Below are 22,956 nucleotides of genomic sequence, written 5' to 3' on the forward strand. Positions count from 1 at the left end.
AACCTCTATTTATCAATTTATACAGCAATATCTATGACACAAAAATTATTTAGAAACTCAAGAATACCCAAAGACATAATGATAGTTGGAGATTTTCAGCCTGTGAATAGAGCAAAAAAGATAAAAAATTTTAAATAATTTAATGAAGTTTAAAAAGGCTGTGGAGGTTGAAATGAAGAAAGGTCTTAAACCAATAACTAAAGTTTCTACCTTAAGAAATTAGAAAAAAGGAGAAGGGGGGGAGGAGGTGCAAGGGGTGGAGGGGGCGGAGGAGAAGGAGGGGAAGAAGAAGGAAGAAGGAGGAGGAGGAGGAGGAGGAGGAAGGAGGAGGAAGGAAGAGGAAGAAGAAGGAGGAGGAAGGAGGAGGAGAAGGAGGAGGAGGAAGGAGGAGGGGGAGGAGGAAGAAAGAAGAGGAAGGAGGAGGAGGAAGGAGGAGGCAGGAGGAGGAGGAGGGGAGGGGGAGGGGGGAGGAGGAAGAGGAGGAGGAGGAGGAGGAGGAGGAGGAAGAGAAATACCACCACCGCCAAAACAAGCAGGAAACAAATGAGTGAAAACCAGAAATAAAATTGAAAATGAACGGGAAAAATAATCAATGAAACAAGAAGCTAGTTTAAAAAACAATGAAATCGATAAATCTCTAACAAAAATATTATCAAATTATTAAGTATTATCAAAAGAAAAATGTTAACCTGAATGTCCCTACAACTGTAAAAAGAAATTGAATTTTTAGTTTAAAAGTTCTCAAGAAGAGAACTTTCTACACTGAGAGGGTTTCACTGGAGAATCTGACCAAATACTTATAGAGGGCCTAACAACAATTTTACATAATCTCTTTCAGAATACAGAAGAGGAGGGAACAGTTCCCAGTTGATTTTATGAAAACTAGTAATACCTGATACCAACAGCTGACAAATACAGTAGCAAAGAAGAAAACTATAGATCAGTATCTCTCATGAACTTAAATACAAAATTCCTCATCAAAATAGCAGCAAGTCAAATCCAGTAACATATGAAAAGATTATATACCATGACCAAGTAGGACTTAGCCAGGTACACAATGCTGGGTCAACATTAAAAAACAAAACAAAACAATCAATGTAATCTATCATGTCACCAAGCTAATGAAATTCTGTTAACAAAGAAAAAGCATCTGACCAATTCATAATAAAAATTATCAGCAATTTAGGAATAAAGAGGAATTATTTCAATTCCAAAAAGGTTACATTTTAAGAACCCTATAGCCAAAATCATACTCTAAGGTAAAAGACTGAATGTGTTTCCACTAACATCCGACCAAGGCAAGGATGTCCACTATTACAATTCTGGCTCAATGTAGAACTGGAAGTTCTAGCCACTGCAAAAAAATAAAAATAAATAAATAAATAAAAAGAAATAAAAGGCATACAGATTGAAAAGGAAGAAACAAAACTGTTCATATTTGTAATGACATGTCTATGTTAAACAACCACAGGGAATCTAACAAAGAAAAAAAACAAACCCCAAAACATGTAGTTCAGCAAGGAAACAGGATAAACAAAAATTAATTCATTTCCATACACATACAATGAGCATGCACTAACCAAAATTATAAACATACTACTGTTACAACTGCTCCAGGAAAAATGAAACACTGAGGTATACACCTAACTAAATGTATATGGAATCCATCTGCTGAAAATCACAAAATGCTAATAGAAGAATTCAAAGGGGAAAAAGAGAATACAAAAATCTAGCTACAGACATTGTATTCATAGACTGGAAGATTCAACACAGTAAAGATATCAATTCTCTCCCAAACTGACCCATAGGTTTAACACAACTCCTATCAAAATCTCAGTAAGGACTTTTATAGACATGGGCAAGATTATTCTAAAATTTATGTGGAAAGCACAGACCCCAGAATAGCTAAAATGATCCTGAGAAATAAGAATAGAGACATCACTCTACCCAGTAGTAGGGCTTACACTATTGCTACAATAATACAGTGTGTCATACCTTTAGAGAAATAGACAAATAGAACAGTTAAACAAAATGGAGAACATATACAAAATGCTCAACTGATTTTTAACAAGAGTACAAAAGTAATTTAATGGAGAAGAGCAATCTTATCAACAAATGGTGCTGGAAAAATTTGACATTCACAGGCAAAAGAAATTAACCTTAACATAGCTATTATTCCTTATATAAAATTAACAACTATACAACTTTTAGGAAAAATACATAGGATGCATCTTCAGGACCCAGGGCTAGGCAAAGGTTTCTTAGATTTGACACCAAAATCATGAACCATGAAAGGCAAAATTGATAAATTGAACTTCACTAAAATTAAAAACCTTGTTTCACAAAACCTGTGAAGGAGATAAAAAGATTGGGAGAAAACACTTGTAAACCACATATCCCAACTACTATCGACGAGAATGTATAAAAAATCCTCAAAACTGAAGAGGAGGAAAACCAAAAAGCAATCCAATGAGAAAAATGGCAAAGGACATTAACAGGTATTTCACCAAAGAAGGTACACACAAACACATGATTAGCCATTAGGGAAATGCAAATTAAAAACACAATGCGCTATCATCACACACCTCTCAGAATGATTAAAATTAAAAATAGTGACTACACAAAATGCCAGTTAGAATGCCTAGAAACTGGATTAGATACACTGCTTATGGAAATATAATATGGTATAGTCACTCCAGAGAAAAGTTTGGCAGTTTCTTACAAAACTAAATATGTAAGTACCGCACAGCCCAACAATTACATTTTGGTCATTTATCTTGGAGAAATAAAACTATGTTTATAGAAAAACTTGTATTGAATGTTCATAGAGGTTACATTTGGAATAGTCCCAAACTGTAAGCAGCCTACGTTTTCCTTCAGTGAGTCAATGGGGTTAAACTTTGGTACACAGTTGTTAAAGAATACTAGTCAACAATAAAAAAGAACTATTGATATACTCGACAACCTGGATAAACCCTCAAGGAACTATGCTGAATGAAAAAGAAAACAATCCTGAAGTTACAAATTTCTGATTCCAATTATATAACATTTTGAAATGACAAAATTATAGAAATGGAGAACAGGTGAGAAGCAGGTAGGTGTGTTTATAAAAGAGTAAGTAATAGGAGAAAGGATTCTTATGGTTATTGAACTACTCTGTATTTTAGCTATAGTAGTGGATACATGTGATAAAACTATATAGACCTAAACACACCCAAATAAACTGGGAAAATCTGAGTATAGTGGGTTGTGTACATGTGACTATTTATTCTGGTTGTGATACACTAGTTTGCAAAATGTTACCATTGGGAAAACTGGGTAAAAGGTAAACAGGGTCTCTTTACATTATTCCTTACAAGAACAATTAATTATCTCAATTATCTATCTATATTATCTCAATTAATTATCTATAACTATCTCAAAAAGATCAATTTAAAAAGTCTATGGAATATCTGCAACACCAAATTTCAGAAAAATTAGTATCAAATTCTGATGGGAGAAACATAAGTGATACCAGGATACTTCCTTATTATGATAAATGGCATCTCAAAACAACAGCTAACATCATACTTTTCTGCAACTAGAAATACCATTAAATTCACATGCGCACACATACACACACAAAGCCAACATTACCACTGGCTAGCTACTATACATAAAGAAGATGAGCTGCACGAATGTCTTTAAAAGATACCAAAAAATCATATACTACAGCCACAGAAACATATCCAAAAAAGAGGGTAAAGTCTCATGAGGGGAAAATTAGTATTAGCAGATATTAAACGCTACCTAAAACTATATTTAAAAGTATAATATTTACATAAGAATCAATAGACAAAAAAGTGAAATTAAATAGGAAGTGGTAGGGATTGAACTGCATCCTTCTGAAATTTAGAAAGAGCTCTCACCAGCAACCACATCAATTAGCATCCAGATCTTAGACTTCCCAGGCTCCAGAAGTGTAAGAAAAAAAATTTCTGTTGTTTCAGCCAACCAGTCTATGGTATCTTTTATGGCAGTCCCAGCAAACTAATACAATAACTGAAGGCACTTAAACAGCTGTTGATTAAAAGAATAGCAGCAATCAACCAATTAAAAGCATGCTACATTCACTTGATAATTTAGATTCTAAAGGGGCAAAAGTAATAATGAAATATTTAGAAGGCTAGAAAGTGAGATTAAAAGTTTGAATTTTAATGTAGCTGTTAGGGAAGCTATTAACTATTATAACAATTTAATGGCAGATGAAATGTAATGGAAGAAATGTGAAATGTATCACAATAAAGTATAAAGGAGAAAGATGAAGCCAAAATAATCCTGATGAACCTGACAGACCAGATCAAGCAGTATAAATCAGTAACTAAAGAATGGAATGACATTAAAGCAAGCCAACTGAATAATAAAGCGGAAGTTTAGTATATACTGTAAAGAGGCCTGAAGGAAATTAAGTGTTAAACTGAAGTTTTCTGGGGAAAAAAAGAAATAAAAGCAACTAGAAGGTAATATGGGAATATGACAAATCTTCATTTTCAAGGAAACAGCTACCACATGACTCCAAAGAAAGATAATGGATATGCTAACAGGCAGGAGGTTTTTTCCCTCTTCCGGGAATACTGGAAATACTAAAGAGTCAACTCTTGAAAAAAACAACAGCCAAAAGAAAGTCACAGAGTTTATGGTTATATAAAAAAATTCATTAATAGTACGATTTATCTATCATCTTTTCAATGGACTGACCCTAAAATGAGTAGGTAATTTTGGATTAGATGAATGTTTTTGTTGTGATTATCACATTAGCATTTCTTCCAATTCTAAATCCTCACAGCAAAACTGATCTGCCCAAGGTGCTTTCTCTAACTCAATTCTCCTAGTTTTCTGCCTATGACTTACCTGTGTCAACAAAAATGAAATTGTTCCTGCCACTGTTGTTTCCTAGGACTAGCAATCTCTGTCTACATTCACTACTCTACATAAACTTTTAATATACTGTCTATAGTTATTTAGTTAATATAAAAGTAGGGAGGGCCTTTCCATCATATCAATGCTTGCTTTTGGTAAACAGTAACTAAGTAAGGCAACATCGTGGAAATGCCTGTCTTTGGAAATAGGTAGACAAATTCAAGACAAAGGAAATAAAGGCCCAATTATAAAAGTTCCTCCCCACAAAAAAACTACCTATTCTTCTTTCCCCTTTACTTCTGATTTGTTTTTCCCTTTATCACTTAGAATTGACTAGCATGTTATTCACCTTAATTATTTATTGTAATATTCCTTTGTCCCTCACCAGAATGTATATTACCTTAAAAACTAGAGTTTCTGTCATTGTTCACTTAGCTATTCCCAGCCCTTTGAACAGTGTCAAACACACAGTAGCTTCTCAATGTGTATTTGTTGCAGGAAAGACTTGTCGTTAAAAAGGGAGCATTCTTGCCCTGGCCAGTGTGGTTCAGTTGGTTGCAGCAAAATCCTGTAAAGCAAAAAGGTTGTGGGTTCGTTTCCATTCAGGGCAGATACCCAGGTTGCGGGTTCAGTCCCTTGTCAGGCACACACAAGAGGCAACCAATTGTTTCTCTTCCTCCCCCTTTCTCTCTCCTTTGCCTTCTCTCTAAAATCAGTAAGCACATCCTTGGGTGAGGAATAGAAATACTAATAATAAATAAAAAGGGATATTCTCTTTTAATAATGGAGAATTCAATGAAACTTTAGTGTAAAATAAAGTAAAAACTCAGCAACATACTGTCTACTGAAACATGAAGAAATAGTTTAAATGACTGAACAAAAAAAAATTAGACTGGATTTAAAAAGAGAATAATAAAAAATACTCAAGCCAGAAGAATCTAGTAAAATTGGGATAAAATCAGAGGCACAAAGTAAGAGAGTAAGCATGAAACTGTAGAGCAAGAGAAGGGGAATAAAAAAGAAATGACAGGAAATTGTAAAATTTCTCAAATGGAACAGTTCTGGATAACAACCAGATCCAGGAAAGCAGCCTGCTGAAATGAAGACCAAAAGGTCAGGACTGTGCAGAGCAAAGTAGCCAAAATAATGATGAGGTTCAGATGTGGAAAAGTTGGCTATGGGAAGGAATAGCTAAGGTCAGTAGATGAAAATGAAAGTTAAGACAGTGGTGATCTGAATGGTACAGTGTCAATAAAAGGATTTGCCTGTGTCTGTGCGTGCATGTGTATGTGTGTCTGTGTGTGTATACATATGGATATACATGGTTGATAGGGTAACACTCTGTAAGGTAAATAAAGCACAGTTAAAATACTGATACCATCTCTACTCTCACTTTTCTCCATCTGTGATATTATGATAAATAGGGGAACCAGTCATCTTTCAAGAGACAGAGCTGCTGAATTTTAAACGAAAAATTAAGTAATGAAATTGGTTTTTAGTGGAAGACTGAGGTCTTACAATGCAATAATTCACAGAAGCACAGTAGGAAAAGCTAAGCAGGAAACTGTTGTATGGTACTTTTATAAAATCCAATCTAAGGCAGAAAGTATTTCTCTGGTCTTTTAAAGTTTCTCATGGTGGAGAGGGGGTCAGTGTCACTGTTAATAAAACTACTCCTATATTTTAACTATTTTCTTCCTAGAAAACAATTACTCTAATTTTGTTTTAAGTTCTAACAACTGGAAAGAAACACCCTTTTTCAGATATGTCAATTTAAATAGTAAAACTATTACCTTATGGACATTTATTTTTATAAGCCACTTTTTTATCTACAACCTAATTATACTTATTAATCCAAAAAACATTATATTAATCTCTTTGGCTACTTCCTAAATTTGAAATGTTTCGTGTTTTCTCTTTTTTCATTTTTTTACATTTATTTATTATTTTACTTTTATCCATTATTATCTTTGTCACTGTAAGTTTAAAATGACAGCTATCTCATAACTTTGCTAACACAGAATTGTGCCTTTTTCTTGTTTTCATAAAATATCTTAAGTAATCCAAATGTTCTGAGTCCTACTGTGTATTTCTACGTAGCCTATTCCATTTCTTGTCATCTCTTAGGACATAACATGCTTTTAACAGCATAGTTTTAATTAAATTTGTAAATTTACAGTATTTTATTGCCTACTACATAAATATAAGAATGCCTAATTTAGATCCGCATGGTAATTTTAAACTCTTTATTACTAAATACTTTAGCAAAATTTTAATGTCATTATGGGCTGTTAATTCTGTTACTTAAAAAGATCCTAAAGCAGAGTGTTTTAAATTTATGTATCACATACAATTCAGCTAAAAAGCCACAAAAAAAATAACCTATACATATGATAGTTAAATTTTAACTAGCATTTAAGAAATGTGATCCAGGATAACACTAACATACTAAAGAATTAAGCGAAAAAATCAAGGTTATAAAAATTTAGAAGGAAATGGAGGATACAATTCATACAGATCAAGAAAAGCGGTTCTGAGACTCTATTCTTACGAAAGACCATTCCGTCCAAGTGTCTAGGAGAAGGGCAGTACTTTGGTTACCTTAGAATATAACACCAAACCCTGGTGTTTCTTTTGAATTCCTTCTCAATCATCAATAAAATATGAAAAAGCAACTATGTAGAGCAGCACTTTCCAACATTTTCTCAGGCTCTTAAAAAAAAATAACATTTATAAAGCAATCAGGAAAGAGGAGTTGCTACTGGTTAAGAGGCAACTAATCTAGAGGCTCCAGCTACTATTTTTCATAACACACAGCCTAGGGAAGCTCTAATTTAGAGTATCAAAAAGGAAACCTATAAAATAAACTACTTTTGTAGGCATCACAAAAACAAGGAAGTTACAGGTAAACATCACAGGAAATACTTTCTAATTACTCTGAATGAACAAACCAATAAATGTATGAGTACTGCTCCAGTTACACACAATGCTGCCTTCCTGAAAAAAATCCTCATTCTGCCTGCTCTTTGTGTGTGCTGTCTTTCTTACTTTAAAAAAAAAAAAGTAAATATAACCCTTTGGGAAGTGTAAAAGACATGTTTTTAGTACAAGTAATTGCAAATCAAAGGCAGGAAAACTCTTCTACCAAAGCGCATTTTTTTCACCCTTGATAAAAGCCATCTTTCTTCTTCACTATTGTTACCAGTATTCTAACCTATAAACACTCTTTAAGCCCTGGCCAGGTAGCTCAGTTGGTTAGAGCAATGTCCCCATATGGCAAGGGTGCGGGGTTGACCCATCCCCACCCTCACCAGGGCACATTCAAGAATCAACCAATGAATGCATAAATAAATGGAACAACAAAATTGATGTCTTTCTCAAATCAATAAATAAAATACTATCAATATTTTTATTAGCTACACAAGTGCTAATTATCAAGTCTTTCTTAAAGAGCACAAGTTTTTCTTGAGGTTTGAGGGGCAGATATCCCACTTCATTTCTAGAATTCATCTAAGGTAGAAGATTCTAAGATATAACTGACAGGCAAAGTAGGTGAAGAACACAGTTTTTAGCAAATATCTTTTATATTATTAAAATGCAGCTTATTCACCAAGAATAATTTTATTTTTTAAAAGGTTTTATTTTTTGGAGAAAGAGAGGGAGAGAAACATCAGCATGTGGTTGCCTATCATGTGCCCCCAACTAGGGGCCTGGCCCACAACCCAGGCATGTGCCCTGACTGGCAACTGAACCAGTGACCCTTTGGATTGCAGGCCGACATTCAATCCACTGAGCCACACTATGTAAGGTTCACTAAGAAGAATTTTAAAGAAAACTACCAACTTTGGAAGAACTTTGTAAATTTATAGACTCAACAGTCATAGAGTATTATTTCTTTCTTAGATAAATCAAAAACCTACGACTTAGAAAACTGGATTAAAATAAAACCAATCAATATAAATATCTATAGAAATGGACATAAAGAATTTCAAAATGCATTTATAATGCATTTAAAAAGAATATACACTTCAATTCTGTATTACTTCAGAAGTATCTTGGAGTAATCTTGGTCAGGAGAGGGGGGCGATTTGTCTGTATATTTCAATATCACTGTGTCACTGTCCCCTTTGCCTTGAGATTCCACAAGACTCAATGTTTTCAATTTATAAACATGAATTATTGTCTTTGATCATACAAGTTCTAATAACCTAAAATGCTTTTCTATATAGCTAATCTCTACATGAATTATGGCAACCCTCCAACTGAATAATTTTTCCTTTATGTCTCCACTGAGATATATTTATTACCCTCTTACACAGATAATAAGCTTTAAGGAGAAATAGGTGAAACAACAGGTGTTCTGATTCCTAGGTCAGTGTTTCTATTAGACAAATGTATTTTCTTGTTAGTCTTTTATGATTCTACACCTAATGGCTCTTTTTAAGTCCTGTCATAGGGAATAATTTGTGTCCTTTCTGAATCCTGTTTATTCTCACTAGTTGTACGTCAAAGCTGCAATGAGCAAGTACCTAATACATCAGTCTGAGCTGTCTTCGACCAGCCACACTCCTAGTTATATAGATTATGTCCCTTATTGAATTACCATGAAGTGTCCCTTAATATAGCAAATATGCTTAGATCTTCACTATTTACTCAGTTTTTAAAATCTACTTCTCCCCCCAAATATTTCCCAGTTGCCATTAGCTCAGATGATAAGCATCATACTCTAGAACAAGTCACCAGAAACTTTCTTAGAGGTCTACAAAGCTTTATTTTAAATTAGCATTAGCAGATGTCAGCCACCATCTTATCCAAAACCAGAATCACCTTTAAATGTTTAAACTTTTAGAGATGACATGTTAAATTTATTATGTACACATCTAAATTCAACAGGGCTTTTCTACAATCCTAAAACTACATTCTGGTTCACTGAGATATACTATTAGGAGTTAATAATAAACTCACAAAAAATTCGAGTTGGAAGACTTCCAAGATGATTTAGGATAACTCTCCCTTTCACTCAGGCACAAGAAAAGTTAGTTGAACAAGACAAGTTAAATTACTGAAATAATTCAATAGTAAAAATTATCCAGAAACCAAAAACCAAAATTAAAAGTAAATTTATTAAAAATGTTCATATATGAATGAATTATTTGGTATTTAAACTACATTTTCAATAGAAATAACATCATAGATACTAAATGAGCTCACAAACCAGTGAACAAGTATATATTTAAAGGAATTATAGTTATTTTCAAGGGTCTTGGAAATTTTTGGCACTTTATTCTCATTATTTTTCTAAGCATATGTTTTCCTTTTGCTTGATGCAGGAATGACACTAACATTACTCAGCTTTTCAGACATGGTTAGAGTTGTTTTCTGGTTCACAAATGAAACAGAGAAGGAGAAAGCTTTCTATACTAATTATATACTAATTTCTATACTATTTTAATTATTCTATAATTAAAAAGTAGTATGTAACATTATCAAAAGTTAAGATTCATATTTTAAAATACATACATGAAAGAAAACATTCTTCTGGGTGGAAGATAGTAGTATTGAAAAACTAGGTTGGCCACCTGGCAGTCTTATGAGGCTAGAATAATTAAATTAATAGGAAATGAAGAGAAAGAACCTGAGAACAGGAAGTCTAGGGTGGGCCTAGCAAAATTTTTCTGTTTAAGGGACCAAATATTTATGGTTCCTTAATTGAATTTTATACATAAACACTGAAATTTGGATTTCATATAATTTTCAAGTGTCACACAATTATTGCTCTACTTTGATTATTTAAAAATGCTAAAACCATTCTGAACTAACAGACCACATGAAAACAGGTAGTTGGTCTGGATTTGGCCTGTGAACTATGGCTTGCCGGCTTCCAACCTAGGAGATAGAAGGGAGAAAGGGAGGCGGGGTATATTTGGTTTAATAACTAGGGGCACTATCCATGAATGTTCTTCCATTAAACCTAACCAGAAACACAGTTCCTTTCTAACACGTGTATATTAATGTTACTTCCAGTTGCAAAAAAACCAATAAACAAACAACAACAAAAAACAGGCATAGTTCACTGTGCTTAATATTAAAAGAGCTCAAGAAACACAACCATTGATCCTGAGCAAAAATAATTCTCATAAATTATGGTACACTAATCATAATTTTCAGTAGGTAATTCATTCTACAGAATCTTAAAATTATAGCAATAAATGCATTATTAATTACCATTTTGTCCCTGAGTCGCTCTCCACGGATAAAAAAGTCAGCACAGCCATTCTCTTCCAGGTGAGGGACTTTGAAGACAGTGACGCAGCTCAGTCCACTCCCTCCAAGTGGTAACCATCCACCACTTGAGTCATCCCGGGTCATCACCACAGCTCGCACTCGTGCATAACTATTACTAAAATAGATGCAAAGATTATAAATTAGTTTTTCCATTTAAAAATAAACAACCAAGCTGTCAGTCTTATTTGAGAAACCAAAGACCATGTAAGTTAATATGTAGTAACTACAATATTCATTACTTTCATGAGAGTTCACAGAAAGTAACCTACTTGAAAGAGGTCAGAAACCACAAACTAACTTAAAAATTTAACCTTTATTTTGAAGACTAACCTCACACTAAAAGGCTACAGAACTCTTACTTCAATCATTTGACTAGTTCAAGCACATTTAGCTGCCAGGCAATGAGTTAAGAAAAACCCCAGGGACAAACACTGTTAGATTACACAGGCCATCATCAAACTTGTCTGTATATATTCACCTGCTGCAACATAACCAGGACAATTTTTGTTGTATTTTGGTACATTTAATAGTGACACCTCTAAGTGTCTAACATTTCTGGAATATATTATAAATAAATGCTGAAACTCAGACACCACATTTTTAACTTCTTCTAACAACTGGGACTCTAAATCACAGAAATCATATATAGACAAACATTCTGTTTCAGTACCTTAGCAAGCAAATTTTTCAAAAGAAACCTTTCATACCTTCTTTCTGGCCAACTCTATTCTTAAAAGACTACATGCTAATTCCATTCAGAATCATTTGCCAATATTAATCGCAACTTTTTTTTACATAAAACCTAATAAAGTGTTTCATCTACTAATGTTCTAGATAACTGACATCTAACCATTTTAGTTCTAATAATATAATAATTACTGACAAAATCCTTTCTAAAAGTAGTACACCTTGCTGACTTCTTAGAAAAATAAATTGAGTATAACTTAAACTTGTCTCCGTTATTATAAATATCAATTAAGGTTCTATGTAACAGTTCTATGCTAGTTAGTGTCTCTGTACGTTCTAAGTCTTAGGTTGAAAGCTGTCATTTCTCTTGTAGTGTCTGTATGAAATCTCCCCTTTCCTTTCTTTTTACTTTACATACATTGATCTTAAATATATAATTCAACAAATTCTGACAAATGTACATGTCTGTATAACCAACATGATAATCATGATATAGAAGATTTTCATGACTCCAGAAAAGTCCTTTAAGCCTCCTTCCCATCAAACAGATAACCATGGCTCTGATTTCTAAAATATGAGATCTGTCCAGGAGGTACCCAGCCATGTCATAGGAAAAATAGAGACATTTATTGAAGAATATACAAGATACAAGAAACATTGTACATTGGACAATGATACCTAGGTCCCCTTCAAAGTAGGCACCTTGGGACCTCACACAGTTCTCCCAATCGCCATCAGCTGCCCCATCATATTTTCCTGAATCTCACTGATGGTCTGAAATCTCTTCCCTTTCAAAGGTGATTTTAGTTTTGGGAAAAGCCAGAAGTCCCAGGGCACCAAATATGTGGTGTAAGGGGGCTGAATCACCTGAGTGATTTGATGTCTTGCCAAAAAACTGCAGGAAATGTGATGTATGAGCGGGCACACAGTCATGATGAAGCTGCCAATCATCAGCTGCCTATAGCTGCAGGCTTCTGAATGATTTGAAGAGCTTTTGCGAAGGAATGTTCAAGCTTAATGCAAAATTTTATGCAGATTCACTGTTCTACCTGCTCAGTCATTTTGAATGTGCCGGCCACAAGGTACATATGCTCACTCAATGGCGTCTATTGCCCCCACTGATTAGTACAGTGAAGTTGGTCATGTTCATGCATGTACATTCCAATCCACTCTCCTTGGCTACTACGTTACATTGATATCACACACACCATTCTTGTATACATTAGTGTTTTCTATTATAGGACATCATATAATGGAATCAAATAAAATCACCACTCATAAACTTTATGACGTCTTTTTTTTTTTAGTGATTATATTGTTGTATTAGTAGTTCATCTCTTTTTACTGCTGGGTAGTCCTCTCACTGAATAACTATATCACATTTTATTTATTAGTTCTTATACTGATGGGCACTTGGATTGATCCTAGTTGTTGACTACTTTGAATAAAGCTGTTAAACATTTTAATACAAGTCTTTTTTGTAGAGACATATTTTCATTTCTCTTAATTACCTAGGAATAGAAGTGATGGGTTACTAGTTAAACTGTTTCCCAAAGTGGTTACACCCTTATACATTCCCATTAAAAATATATGGCAATTTCAGTTGCTCCATATTTTTACCAACATTGGACGTTTTCAGATTTTTGTTTTATTCACTGTAGTGAATATAGAGTAATAATCTATTGTTGTTTTAATATTCATTTTCCTGATGACTCATGATGTTGAGCATCTTTTTATATGCTTACTGGCTATTTGTGTGGCTTCTTTTGAAGTCTTTTGATTTTTTTTTTATTATATTGTCTTCTGTCACTAATTTTTTCAGTTCCTTATATACTCTGGAACAAGTCTCTTGTCAGAGAGCTGTATACTTTTAAAGCTGTACTGTGCTGTGGTTGAGTCAAAACTCTGAAGTCAAACTTTCGTAAGTTAGATGCCTGGCTCAACAACTTACTAGCTGTGTGTCCTCAAGCAATTACAGAACCCACCTTGAATAAATATAAATAATGCCTGACATATAATAAACACTACAGAAGTATTAATTATTACTACATAAAGAATTTTAAACTGATACAGCTGTCATTCTGGTCATTCAAAGATAGGGAAAAATCGAATTTACATGGTCAACCATAATTCTCTATTTTCGGGGTCAAAATAATTCTTTATATAAAAGCTCCAAAAGTCTTTAGCTTTACAGGTGACCATTCTAAGGTTTTTTTTAGTAGTCAGTTATTCAGAGGCTCTAATTCTTGTTTGGGCCCAATTCTTACCAGTCTTCAACTCAGAGACCTGGTCAGAAGAGGTATGGGTGCATAAAGGCTGTATTGACATAAATGTCTAATTTGAATCCTCCCCCTGGGATGGGCTTGGAACAAGGGCCTCTACTATAAATATAACATGCATCCTAAGAACCCAGGGAAACTTATTCTAGTGGGTTCTTAGTGGGTTCTGGTCATCAACAACTCAGCTTTCAACTTCAAGACCTAAAACTAGAATACTTACCAAAAGATTCGAGTTGTTCAATATCATGTTATGTTTTTTTCCTTTCTTCCTTCCTTTTTTTTCTTTTTTTGCCAAAACCTTCATTCTTGGCAAGGTTAATTTTTCACCTGTTTTAAACACCATAACCTTCTCACCTTCAAATGTCCTCTTTTCCCAAATAAAAGCAGTAACTCTGTCTAAAACATGCAACCATTACCAAAGACTACTGGCAGCTCTTACAAACTTTGTCATACTCTTTCTTGAAGCACTATAAAATCTGCACTTACCATTCCCTCCTTAGACAGAAGTGACTTAAGTGTAAGAAACCAAATCATATTCTTCTATTTAAAGTAATAATAAAATTTTTTCTTGATCATGTAAACAACAGAAGCCCATTCTAATAAATTTGGAAAGTAATAATAATATTGACCATCACGGAATTAAAATTCAAAAACCTATTGGATTTCTTACCCTCTGGGTATCATATTTGCAATCTGTTGGTCTCTCACACAACAGCCATTTATGACAACATATCTTTACTGCCAGAAACTCAGAAATTTCACTTGAGATTCTTTAAACTACTTACTTGAAAGGCAGCTATTCCCAGTGATTTATCTAAAAAGTCAAATCTGACAATTATTAATTCTTTAGTATTATTTAAAAAAATACTTCCAACTAAAGCTCTATTCTTCACTTTAACAATGAACTACATAACAACCACTTTTTCATCCTAGCTTTAATTCTAATGAAATGAAGAGGCTTGTATTGTAAAATGTTGCTTGATTTCCTTTATTTTATTCAAAATCTAAATTGTATCTCAACTATTAATCTGTGATCTTATTTGAACAATTATATCAAATATATCCTTTCACCCACAACAGGGGACTTGAACAACTAATGAAGAAGTCCAGGTGAGAAGTAATGTTGGACTGAACTAAGGTGATAACAATGGACACAGAGGAACGGACTGATTTGGGTCTACTTTGGCAGAAGAGCCAAAGGACTTGATGACGAAGTATAACTACATAGTAAGAGTTCTAAATTATCTAAAATTCTTAATAGTAACCGTGAGCTTTATTTTCTAAAATTTCCAACTGGTATTTCAGGAAGTTAAGGCAAAAAGAGGACCAAACACAAAAATATATGGCCTCCTTTTTTTAGTTTCTTTGATCCCTTGTAGAAACCTCCTGCTCTGTTATTACCAAGCCTATAATATCTACCCATCAGCCTTTTTGCTATTTTCATTCTTTCTATAAGATCCCTAATTTTCAGCTGGGTTGTTTGTCTTTATTCTATTGATCTGCATAAATTCTTTGTATTATAGATACTAATTTTTGCCAGTAATGTGAATTATAAATACCTTGTTCCAATCTGTGGCTTCTTTATTTTTTTAATATTGTCTTTTTTTAAAAAGATTTTATTTATTTATTTATTTTTAGAGAGGAGGTAAGGGAGGGAGAAAGAAAGTGAGAGAAATATCCATGTGTGGTTGGTTGCCTCTGGCGTGCCCTGAACTGGGGTCCTGACCAGCAACTCAAGTATGTGCGCAGACTGCGAATCGAACCAGCGACCCTTTGGTTTGCAGCCACACCAGCCAGGCAATATTGTCTTTTAAAGAACTAAGTTTTTATTTTGCCATGGTCAAATGTATATCTTTTCCTTTATGATTTGTACTGTTGACTTTTGTAAGATCTCATATGTATCTATTTTAAACCATTTATATCCTATTGAGAAAGAAAATATTTTTTCTTTCGAAGTCACTTTAGCAAATAGAATACTCTATTCTCTGTGAAAGTAAGAAAGTCTCTCTATCATCTATTCAGGCAGAGCTAGTATTTATGTATTTACTGAATTATAACACACACTAGTCCTTTTCCATTGTCCATAAGTTAAATCTACTTTGGTCTTTCTCAGCTACATATGATTCTGTTTTCCGGGGCATAGAAACCAGGTCTTCATAGCTGTTGTATAGTGTTGTTGAATTAAGAGACCTACCTCCACAATTTCCCCCCCCCCCATATGTAGGGCCCATTCTGGTCTAGCATGAACCTGTACCAGAAAACTTCCCCACCCTATTCCTAAGCTTAACCCAACTTCTAAACCTTTTTACCCTTTCATGCTTTAAAACTCCCAAGTTTTTTAAAACTTCATTGCTATATTTAACATTACTTCAAGTAGTGCTCAATTATATCTTCACAAAGAAACTGGCAAAGTATTATAATGATATGCCAATATATATCAATCATGTCCTTAATATGTTTCCTACCAAAAGAAGGTGTTTAATAAAGATTTACACAGCTTGAAAGCACAGAAAAATCTGAAACATGGAGAGACAGTAGGCAGAGATATTACTAAGAAGTTGTTACAACAGATTTTATGTATCTTAATAAATAGAAGTGTTTATATAGTTACATTGTCACAATACTAAACCTATCTGTACAGGAAGCCAGTCTGTATTTCCAGGCAACCATGTAAAAATTGGAAACTAGAGAAAATGAGAAAAGATATAATAAACAGGTTGTCTGGCATAAAGGTAAAAGAAAAAAAAAAGTATAACTTAATATCTTGGAATCAAACTGCTGTCAGCATGGAGTCCGGAGTTGGAGTGGGCAAAGACAGGAAGAGAGAGAAAAGAAGAGGAAAATAAAGGAAAGAGAAGTGTTTTAGGAATGTTCAATTAAAAAAGTTATTACATTATAAATGACCAACCGGCAATTAGAAATGTACACACATTTAGGAAACATCTGAGACAAGGCTAGATCTATTTAAGTCATTTTGTTTTGTAGAGGGGTGGTTCTTATACTGAGGTACTAGGGTAATGATTGATGCTACTAAAATTGTCATTAAAGCTATGCACTATTTCCCTGAAAAAAAAAATATAGCTAAAAACTCAGAGTTGAATACAATTTTAGGGATTCAGACTATTCCAAGAGGTTCACAAACCTAAGATTAAGAATATTTGGTCTAAAGGTCAATGTTGCTCTGCAATAGATTTTTAGGTTCTATAATTTACAGATTTATCGAGATGACATTTCCCATCAAATGAGTTACCTGAAAGCTGGTTGAGTGAAGTCACATCATCCTCTTTCAAGTAAATCATAAAATTATTACACTTCCAAGGGAACAAAATAAGTTAAATAATATTCAAAAATGACAGCAAAACCAATATAATGTCAATTAAAGTGGAAAAGGGAGGCAGATGGGGAGGTCAGAATAAGAGATCTGAAGATGCTACACTGCTTGGTTTTGAACACAGATAAGGGTCATAAGACAAAGAAGACAGTTCTCTTAGAAGCTGGAAAAGGCAAGAAAGCTACTTCTTCCCAGGATCCCCCATCTAGAAGGAATGCAGCCCCACCAATACCTTGATTTTAGCCCAGTGAGACTATCTGGACTTCTGATGTCCAGACTACAATAGTACCAAAACAGCCCAAAATAACACCCTCAAATAAAAAGGTATTTAGAATCTCTTAAAATTTGTTCAGTACAAAAAGAATTTATAACATTTTTTCCATAGAGGAATATTTACAATAACAAAACATCTCATTCTCTACCATATGTTTTAAGTAAACATTATCATCCAAATATTAACTATTATTAGAGACTGGGTGTAAAAGAAAAAGGAAGCATTTAATAGGAGTAGTTTACAATTTGTAGTTTTCCCCAGACACAAAGACTTGTTCAGATATAGCCTGGCATCCCAGCCTTCTCCACATACTTCTATAGATCATCCCACAGATCACACTGTATGCATATATTTCTTTTAAATATACGTTGGCTCATTTTACTAAACAAAGTGGTTGCTCTGTGAAAAACGAGATAGTAAATAAGGTCCTACCTAAAGAAAACTGGATATTCCACATTGGATATACAAAAATAGGCATGTTCTAAGAGAGGAGATACAAATGCAAGGGGTACACAGGCAAGAAGACTTCTCTTGTACTTTAGATGGGTATTTTGAGAAAGAAAGACATGCTGGATAGGTGGTAGAAGAAAAATGATTTTCATCCTTTGAAAGCAGGCACAGGTTTAACAGAGAGGTATTCTTATAGACCCTACAGTGAAGATGGACAACCTCTAAATTGTAATGCAGTATCTAGTTATATTTCTTACTCTCCAGAAAGTCTTCCCTGATGCCTATCATTGAGTTAGGCATCTCCTATAAACGCTTTCATCATGTAAGGTGTGAGTAGGAGTCTCAAGTAATTGATATTTGATGGTTAGCTGTGGTTAATAATCTTATTCAAAGCAAAAAAACAAACACTGTTGCATTTTTCTGATTTAAAATAGGTACTTGATATCCTTGTGTGTACCACTGTGGGGTTATATAAGAAGTTCCTTTCTACACATTAGGAAGAGGGCACAGTAGTGTATTAATGTTGTTTCTCAGTGTCTTCAGTAAAATTACATTGGGAATTTTACTGAATTCCCTTGGGAATGACAAGGGAATTTCAGTGAGAGACCAATGCTCACTCGGGTCAGAGAGCAGACTCAGGGACATTCAGGTGACACTAAAGGAGGCAATTCTCTCATTGTCAACATTATTAAGACAGCTTTCATTAAGAAAGTCAGCAGAACCTTCCCTCACATTTAGTACCCACAATTTTTTAATATGTTGCCATTTTCTTTTATGGTTCTGCACATGCAACCTTACTTAGTAGAAGTGAAGAGCACTCACTTTTTAAAATGTACCTGTAAGCAATTATTTAGACTACAGCTTAACCATGCTGAGAATGCATATAACGCCTTAGCATTTAACGGCAAAAGACAGAGGAATAACAGGGGTAAGCTGGCAATATCTAAAATGCCAGTTCTTCAGGGATCCGGCAAACAAGTCAAGGATACTCAAAAAATATGGAGTCAAGAGTCAGGGACCCAAATGAATCTGCAAAATAATCACCTGAGAAAAATGCAGTAGTTCCACTTACAGTATTAAAAATCACTAACATTTGAGAGACCTGGATATGGTTGGCACTTAAAAATAAGTCCTAGGAATATTTCTGTTAAATAGGCATTTAATAAATTCTTATATAGTTGAATCCAGAAATAAAGAAAAACAGATGAAGAATGCTCAGCTCTTCTTATGACTACCTATCAAGACTGTTTCTGGAGAGAACTGGACCATACAAAGTGACTTAAATAATTACTTAAATGAGAATCTAGTTGAAATTTAGGAGCTTCATGATACAGGTACATGATTACACAAAGTTAATAACACTTCACCCTATAAAAGGAAGTCTAAAGAGTTCCTCTAAAAATGCCACACTAGTCTGGGAATAAGAAATTCTGGAGCCAATAATAAGTACAGTAACTAAAATAAAAATTTCACTTGAAGGTTTCAATAGTCCATTTGAGCAAGGAGAAGAGTTAGTAAGCTTAAAGATAGGTAAACTGAAATCATCCAGTCTGAGGTACAGAAAGAAAACTGAATGAAGAAAAAGGAACAGGGCCTATGAACTCTGTGAGACACTATAAAATACACCAACGTATGTGTAGTGGGCAGTCTCAGAAGGAGAAATGAGAATAGGAAAGAAAGAATATTAAAAAAGTAAGGGCAAAGAAACTTTCCATCTACACATCTAAGAAGTTAAACTCTGAAAAGGATATAGAGCTAGAAACCAAGACACATAAATAACCAAGGTGTTGAAAGATGCAAGAGAAAAGCTACTCATTATACACAAGGGAATCTCCATAAACTTAAGAGTCTATTTCTCACAGAAAACAGTGGAGGCAAGAGGCAGCAAGATGACATATTTGGAGAGTTGGGGAAAAAACTGTCAACCAAGAACTACATACAGCAAAACTATCCTTCAAAAGTAAAGGATAAATTAAGACATTCTCAGATAACTAAAAAGCTTAGGGAATTTGACACTAGTAGATCAGTTCTACAAGAGCTAAAATGAGTCCTTAAATTTAACATAAAAGGACATTATACGTGAACTCAAAGCCATATAAAAAAATAAAGAACCCTGGTAATTGTTACTACATAGGTAATATAAACCTATTATTATGGTATTTTTGGTCTGAAACTTCTTTTGGTGCCCAATAGTTATAAATCTATATTAATAGTCACAATAATGTATAAAGTGTAATTTATGACAATAACATAAGAGGGAGTAAAGAGCTGTATAGAAGCAGAGTTTTTACAACTTATTAAAGCTAAGCTAGTAAGAATTTAAACTAACCGGTTATAAATTTAGGATGTTAATTGTAATCCCAATGCTAACCACTAAAAAAAACCTAACAAATATACATGGAGTAACAAATTAGAAGGGAATTAAAAATACTACAAAAAAAAAATCAAATGCACAAAATGGGGGAGAAATGGAGGAAATAAAGAACAGAAGAGGTATGAAATATACAAAAACAACCAGCAAAATGACAAAAGTACTTCATTATCAGTAATAACTTTACAGGTAAGTGGACTAAACTCTCCAATCAAATACTGAGACTGGAAGGAAGAATTTAAAACACACACACACAATCCAACTGTATACTGTCTACAGGACTAATTTTATATCCAAAACCACAAACAGGTTGAAAATGAAAGGATGGAAAAGATATCCCATGAAACAATAACTGAAAGAGAGCAGAGGTAGATCTACTAATACCACCCAGTCTTACTTAAAGTAAAAAATTATTAGAGGCAAAGCTCATTATACATTGATAAAAGACTCAATTCATGAAGATGCTAACAATTATAAACATATATGCACCAGACAGCAGAGTCCCAAAATATATGAAGTAAAAAGTGACAAAACTGAAGAGGAAGATAGATCTATACCAGTAATTGAAGACTTTAATACCACACTTTTAATAATAATATGGCATCATATATAAAAAAAGATATGCTACAATGTGCAACCTCAGCAAATACAATGCTAAATGAAAGAAGCCATATACGTAAGATCACATATTACATGGTTCCATTTATATAAAATATCCAGAATAGGTAAATCCACAGACAAAAAGAAGAGATTGGTGATTGCCAGTGAATTAAGGGTGAGGATAAAAGGGAGTAACTGCTTTACAGATACGGTTTTGGTGGGGTTTATTTTCAGTGTAATAAAATGTTTTGGAACTAAATAGAGATGACGGTTGCACAACACTGTGAATGTACTAAATTGTATACTTTAAAATAGTTGTTAAATGGTTAAACTTATTAATTTCACCTCAATTTTTTAAAAAAATAAAAAGAGATGAAATATAATAGTATATTTTATTTAATCCAATATATCCAACATATCATTTTAATAGAACACTAATATAATTAATGAGCTATTTTATATATTTTTTCATACCAAGTCATACCATTTTACATATATAGCACATGTTGAATCTGACTAGTGCCTGACAGTTACATACAGCTAACAGTAACCATATTGGACAGGGAAGCTTATACTGAAAGACATTCTATCTGGAATGCTTACTTTCTAGCATACACTTTTAGCTAATCCCCAATATATTCTCCTTTTTTATAAACTGAAGTACCTACCTAAAAAATAAATATATGTAATTATTACCTTTGATTGTATTTTTTCCCCTGGAATGCTCTTTGCTCCTTTGTATTCAAAGACCCACATTTAACTCTTGTGTTGGCTTCTAGAGACAATAAGGGTTTCTCCTGATGAATTCAATGTATTTATCATGTGTATTTTTCATTAGGCAGTAAACATCACTGATTCCTCTAACATAATCTTCTATTGTTTAACTTTAAACTTCTACTTACCATATCTTAAACTGCCCTGTATCATCCATAGTAATTCATACATAGCAAGAACTTAACATTCAACATTTACCTGTTCCATCACAACTCTCTTTCTATTACAACTAATAAGTAATATTTCACATGCAGATAGTGATAATACCAAAAGGATATCCTCAATGTACACTTTTAATGGATGGTTTTCAGCTGAACTAAATAATCAAAGTTCACAGAACCTGAATAAGGCTACTTAGCATCCTTTACTCAGAACAAAACAAAACAACAATAACAAACTAACAGAAAACAGCCGGGCAACTTCAAGACTTCTCCTCAGCAGGAGTCTTCATAGCAATTTAGGTGTTATTCTTTAGTTCCTTAATTGATAGTTCAGTTATGAAAAAGTAAAACGCCATGGGTAAAAATCACTCCAGGTTTAAAAGACCCATGCTCCATACAGGGACTAAAATATCCCATAACAATTCTGTGGACATATTTCTTTAAGTCCTGGCAAGGTATATATGCAGATAAAGGAATACTTCACACTCAGGGCAGACCAAAGCTCTGGTTTTCCACCAGATACACACAGTAGACCCCTTTATTTATACATGGTTTTGACTTCCAAGGTTTTGGTTACCTGCCATCAACTAGGGTCTGAAAATATTAAATGGAAAAGACCAGAAAAAAAATTTCATAAATTTTAAGTTGTGTGCTGCTGTTAGTGTGATGAAATATCATGCTGCCTCCAGCTCCATCAACGATGCGAATAACCCCTTTGCCCAGTGTATCCACATTGTATGTGCTACCTTCCCTTTTATCACTTAGTAGCCATCTCTGTTATCAGAATAGACAATCATGGTATTACAGTGCTTGTGTTCAAGTAACCCTCATTTTTACTGTCATAA

At 33.8% G+C, this 22,956-nt stretch overlaps 1 protein-coding gene across 3 annotated transcripts in view; it reads right to left on the bottom strand.

Annotated features, from left to right (window-relative positions):
• Positions 1 to 22,956, bottom strand: part of SPRED1 (sprouty related EVH1 domain containing 1) — a 111,552-nt gene that overhangs the window by 52,470 nt on the left and 36,126 nt on the right. For 2 of the 3 annotated variants that reach the window (XM_054565604.1, XM_054565603.1), the window contains exon 2: positions 11,125 to 11,299. In XM_054565604.1, coding sequence (XP_054421579.1) covers positions 11,125 to 11,299 — 175 coding nt within the window. Of the gene's footprint in view, positions 1 to 11,124; positions 11,338 to 22,956 lie in introns of those variants that run through there. The other variant, XM_054565602.1, reaches the window with a different exon arrangement.

The sequence above is a fragment of the Pteronotus mesoamericanus genome, unplaced genomic scaffold, assembly GCF_021234165.1.
Source record: "Pteronotus mesoamericanus isolate MK-2021 breed Mesoamerican mustached bat unplaced genomic scaffold, CSHL_Meso_final contig_164, whole genome shotgun sequence".
Taxonomy (NCBI): Eukaryota; Metazoa; Chordata; class Mammalia; order Chiroptera; family Mormoopidae; genus Pteronotus; species Pteronotus mesoamericanus.